The sequence below is a fragment of the Carlito syrichta genome, unplaced genomic scaffold (genome assembly GCF_000164805.1).
Source record: "Carlito syrichta isolate Samal-C Ts95f unplaced genomic scaffold, Tarsius_syrichta-2.0.1 Scaffold306832, whole genome shotgun sequence".
Lineage (NCBI taxonomy): Eukaryota > Metazoa > Chordata > Mammalia > Primates > Tarsiidae > Carlito > Carlito syrichta.
In genome coordinates this window covers 50,884-55,153 of record NW_007250928.1, presented here as the reverse complement: position 1 = coordinate 55,153, position 4,270 = coordinate 50,884, and the positions used below count along the sequence as shown (strand labels likewise).

General features: G+C 39.4%; 1 protein-coding gene across 1 annotated transcript in view; it reads right to left on the bottom strand.

Annotated features, from left to right (window-relative positions):
* OSTN (osteocrin) overlaps positions 1 to 3,823 on the bottom strand; it is a 31,310-nt gene extending 27,487 nt beyond the window's left edge. The window contains exon 1 of the mRNA XM_008063404.1: positions 3,725 to 3,823. Coding sequence (XP_008061595.1) covers positions 3,725 to 3,823 — 99 coding nt within the window. The remainder of the gene's footprint in view (positions 1 to 3,724) is intronic.
* Positions 3,824 to 4,270: the final 447 nt, after the last annotated feature.

The window sequence follows — 4,270 nt, the reverse complement described above, 5'->3', positions numbered from 1 at the left end:
ATTTTTTGATTTATTGTAGAGATGAAGTCTCGCTGCCCAGGCGGGTCTTGAACCCGCGGTCTCAGGCAATCCACTCACCTCAGCCTCCCAAAGGTGCGGGATTACAGGCTGAGCCACAGAGCCCGGCTTTGCATTTAGCTTTTACTACCTTTAGCTGACATGCTCATCAGGTAACATTTATTTTATTTTTTTTCTTTTTATTTTAGTTGGAGTCTCACTACATCACCCAGGCTGGAGGGTGGGACACGCTCGTGGCCACCACTGCCTCGACCTGCTGGGCTCAGGTCTTCAGAGTAGCTGGAACTACAGGCACGTGTCACCATGCCTGGCTAATTTTTTATTTTGTTGTAGAGATGAGGTCTTGCCAAGTTGCCTAGGTTGACCTCAAACCCATGGCTCAGGCAATCCTCTCACCTCAGCCTCCCACATTCCTGTGATTATAGGGGTGAGCCACCGTGCCTGGCTAGGTAATGTTTTAAAGTTCTCCTGGAATTATGTTCTAGAGAGAAAGCTAGAACTTAGAGGACTGAAACACACAGAAGTGGGGTATATTCAAGAGAAAATGAAACAAAACAAAATGAAAAATAAAGTCCCTCCTAGGCTGCCTCTAACATTTAATGTATTAATGGACCCCTTTTTCAGATTCTTTTTCAGTAACAACTTTATCCTTTTCATTCCCATAGTGCTTTATCTATACTCCTATCATCAGTGCACTCATTACATTTTACCTTGTATTAAATTGGTTACAATATATTTGTATTCTTTATTAGATTAAAATTTGAGGCCAATGACTTTAATAGTTTTCTATTTGTTCTATTCAATGCCTAGCCCAGTATTTTGCTATAGTTAGTATTCAGTACTTTTCTGAGAAATATTTTTTATTGAATGAATTCTGAAGAAAGCAAAACCTCATGCTATTTTCCCTACTTTTCTTTTCCCCTGTGTCTGTGTGTGTGTGTGTGTGTGTGTGTGTGTGTGTGTGTGAGACAGGGTCTTGTTCTATCACCAAGGCAGTAGTGCAATGGTGTGATCATAGCTCATTGCAACCACAAACTCTTGGGCTCAAGGGATCCTCCTGCCTCACTCTCCTGAGTATCTACGACTACAAATGTGCACGACCATGTCCAGCCAGTTTTTCTTTTTCTTTTTTTTGTAGAGACAAGATCTCACTATGTTGCCCTGGCTGTTCTTGAACTCCTGGTCTCAAGCGGTCCTCCCATCTTGGCCCCCCAAAGTGCTGGGATTGCTAGCATGAGTGGCTGCGCCTGGCCTCACACTATTTTCTTTTCACCCCTCATTCATTTTTCATGGATTCACATCCCTGATAATCCACTATGTAATATGTTCTGCATTAGACTTCAGAATACAAATATAAACAAAATCCATTCTCTATTTTCAGGGATATTATGATCATCACCCATTTGATTTATTAACAAATATGAATGAGCACACACAACAGGCCCGAGCTATCCCAATAACTTTCTTGTCCTATGTAAAATTTCCTGTTTATTTGTTATATCTACTACCACTTTGTACTTCATCCAAATCATAAAAAGTATAGGTATTCAGTTTGTGAAGTAAGTCTCTTTTGCTTTTCTAAACCCTATAAACAGCATTTTCAAAATACTCCTAGAGCCATTCTGTAGTCCCACGAATACTGCTTCTTTTCTAAAAACCTGAGAATATTCTTCTATGGGAAACATTTTTAGTTCCAGAAAGTCTCTTCCTCGCTCTATTTTAATCACTTTCGTGTGCCAGACTGCGGGTTTTGGTTTCAATTTTTCTTCACTTCCTGCTTTTCTTCTTGGATTCCATAGTCTTTCTGTGCTCTTCATTTTCTTCAATAAAATGAAAGAATAGTGTTTTTCAAGTCCTTTCATCATGGACTCAAGCAACTCTCTTTGGAAATAGACAGCCTGACAATCTCAAAGCTATTGAGCCCCTTATTTCCTTATCCAATCAGATTTGCACTGTCTGGTCAGTTCTTTTGGACAACCTCTCTTGCTTGCTCCTTTTGATTCCCATCACTAGTGACTTAAGTCCTCTTCACTGCTTAGTGCACTCCTGCAATCATCTTATGACTTGCCCTATACCTCCTTTCTTCCTCTTCTCTATTTCATCTTGAATGCTTCCTTGAAGTTAGTTATCTCTAGAACCACTTTTATCATTTTAAAACTTTTAAAAACCTGAAAAAAACAATTCTTTGTTACTTATAGTGCAAAGCCCACAATATGGTTTCAAACTATTCCTAAAATCTCAACTTGTCATTTCCCTATATAAGTCTGACAACAGAAACTGGAGAAGGAAAAGGTGCTATAATCATGAGAGAAAAACCCTAATGAGCAGGAGACAAAACTTTAAAGGGCAGATATTTTTTCTTTCAAAGTATCTTCCAAAACACAGGCTTTGATTCTTCCAACTGACACACACATACAAAATTGAATTTTGTTTCTTTTTAGAAACATCCTTAATCTTTTTTTATAGATTATGGAATACATATAAAACTCATCCTTTTAAAAAATACATTTCAGGATCTCACTTTGTTATTTAAGATGCACAAAGAATATGTTTCTAATAAGATCAAATAAGCCACATTAATTTTTGATGTCCTTATGTTTCTTTTCCTTTGTACTGCAGTGCTAGCACCAAAAAAAAAAATTGTACTATAATTAAAAGTTTGGACAAAACTAATCAAATTTTGTATATAAACAACTTCAAATTCTACATAAAAGTATTTTGTCTTGATGTAATTGACTTAATTAAAAATACAGCTGAAATGATAATTTGAACGCTTTTCTGTTCAAGGAATACAAATCTTTGTTACTACTTCAAGTTTATTTTACATTTAGATAACTACCGGCTTGTTCTGATTCCACTGTGAGAAGAAGAGAATAATCACTGCTCTCTCTCTCTCTCTCTCTCTCTCTCTCTCTCTCTCTTTTATTTTTTTTTTTTTGAGTTGGGGTTTCAGTCTGTTGTCCAGACTGGAGTGCAGTGGCATGATCACAGCTTACGGCAGCCTTCAACACCTGGGCTCAAAGATCCTTCCTCCTCGGTCTTCTGAGTAGCTGGGACTACAGGCAAGCGCCACCACACCTGGCTAATTTGAGTTGGAGTCTGACTCGGTCGCCCAGACTGGCGTGCAGAGGCCACTCCCGGCCACTGCAGCCTTGCCTGGTGGGCTCCGGCGATCTTCCGCCTTAGCCTTCCGAGCTGCCGGAATTACAGGCATGCGCTACCACGCCCGGCTGGCTTTTTTGATTTATTGTAGAGATGAGCTCTCGCTGCTCAGGCGGGTCCCGCGGGCTCAGGCAATCCACTCACCTCAGCCTCCCAAAGGCGCGGGATTACAGGCTGAGCCACTGAGCCTGGCTTCTAATTTTTTTATTTTTTATTTTTTGTAGTGATATGGTCTCGCTATGCTGCCAAGGCTAGTTTTGAACTCCTAAGCTAAAGCAATCCTCCCTCCTTGGCCTCCCAAAGTACTGGGATTACAAGTGTGAGCTGATTCTGGCATCGTTACATCGTTGAATATCATGTTGGCAACACAAAAAAGACAGTAGAAAAAAAATACTTATTTTTTGATGTTTGTGTTATTTTCCTATTTGATTTGATTTTGTGTACATTTTCCCATTTGTCATCTGCACCTGTTTCTGACTCTAGTAGAAATGACTTGTGTTCATAAAAGAATAGATATGTGGTCCTGTAAGCTAGTTTCCATCACCTCTGTTGCTACATCCACTGAAAGCACTTTTCCTGAGCTCCATAGCATCAACGTCACAGCCAAGATGAAATGTGCACTTGCCAATCTCCAGTCCAGCATCTAAGGGTCACATACATCAAAGTTAGCATTGATTCGTTTGGAATATAAAGATAGAAAACAAAAGCTCCTAAAAGGATTGTTAGAGGCAAATGATTCAGCTTCAGTGTTCTTGAGTGCAGCGCTACAAACTTTAAGTAATGCTTAATATAAGCTATCAATCTCCCAGAATAAATTCTATCAAGGCTTTGTTTCCGTGGAAACCTAGATTATGGTTGCACAGCTAGCATAGTAATTTAATTCAAACTAACCCATGGTTTGAGAAATCCAGTTAATGTAACTTTAGTTTTTGACTGTCTAATCCCAAGATTGCAACCTTATGATCTGAGGGGAAATGTGTAAAAGTAGCAAGGTATAAGAGCATAAGGCCTGGTGGGGTCTGTGGGGAACCAGAGAGAATGTGGTGTCTCTCAAAGCATTTACATTCAAACTTTCAAAACACCAACTATC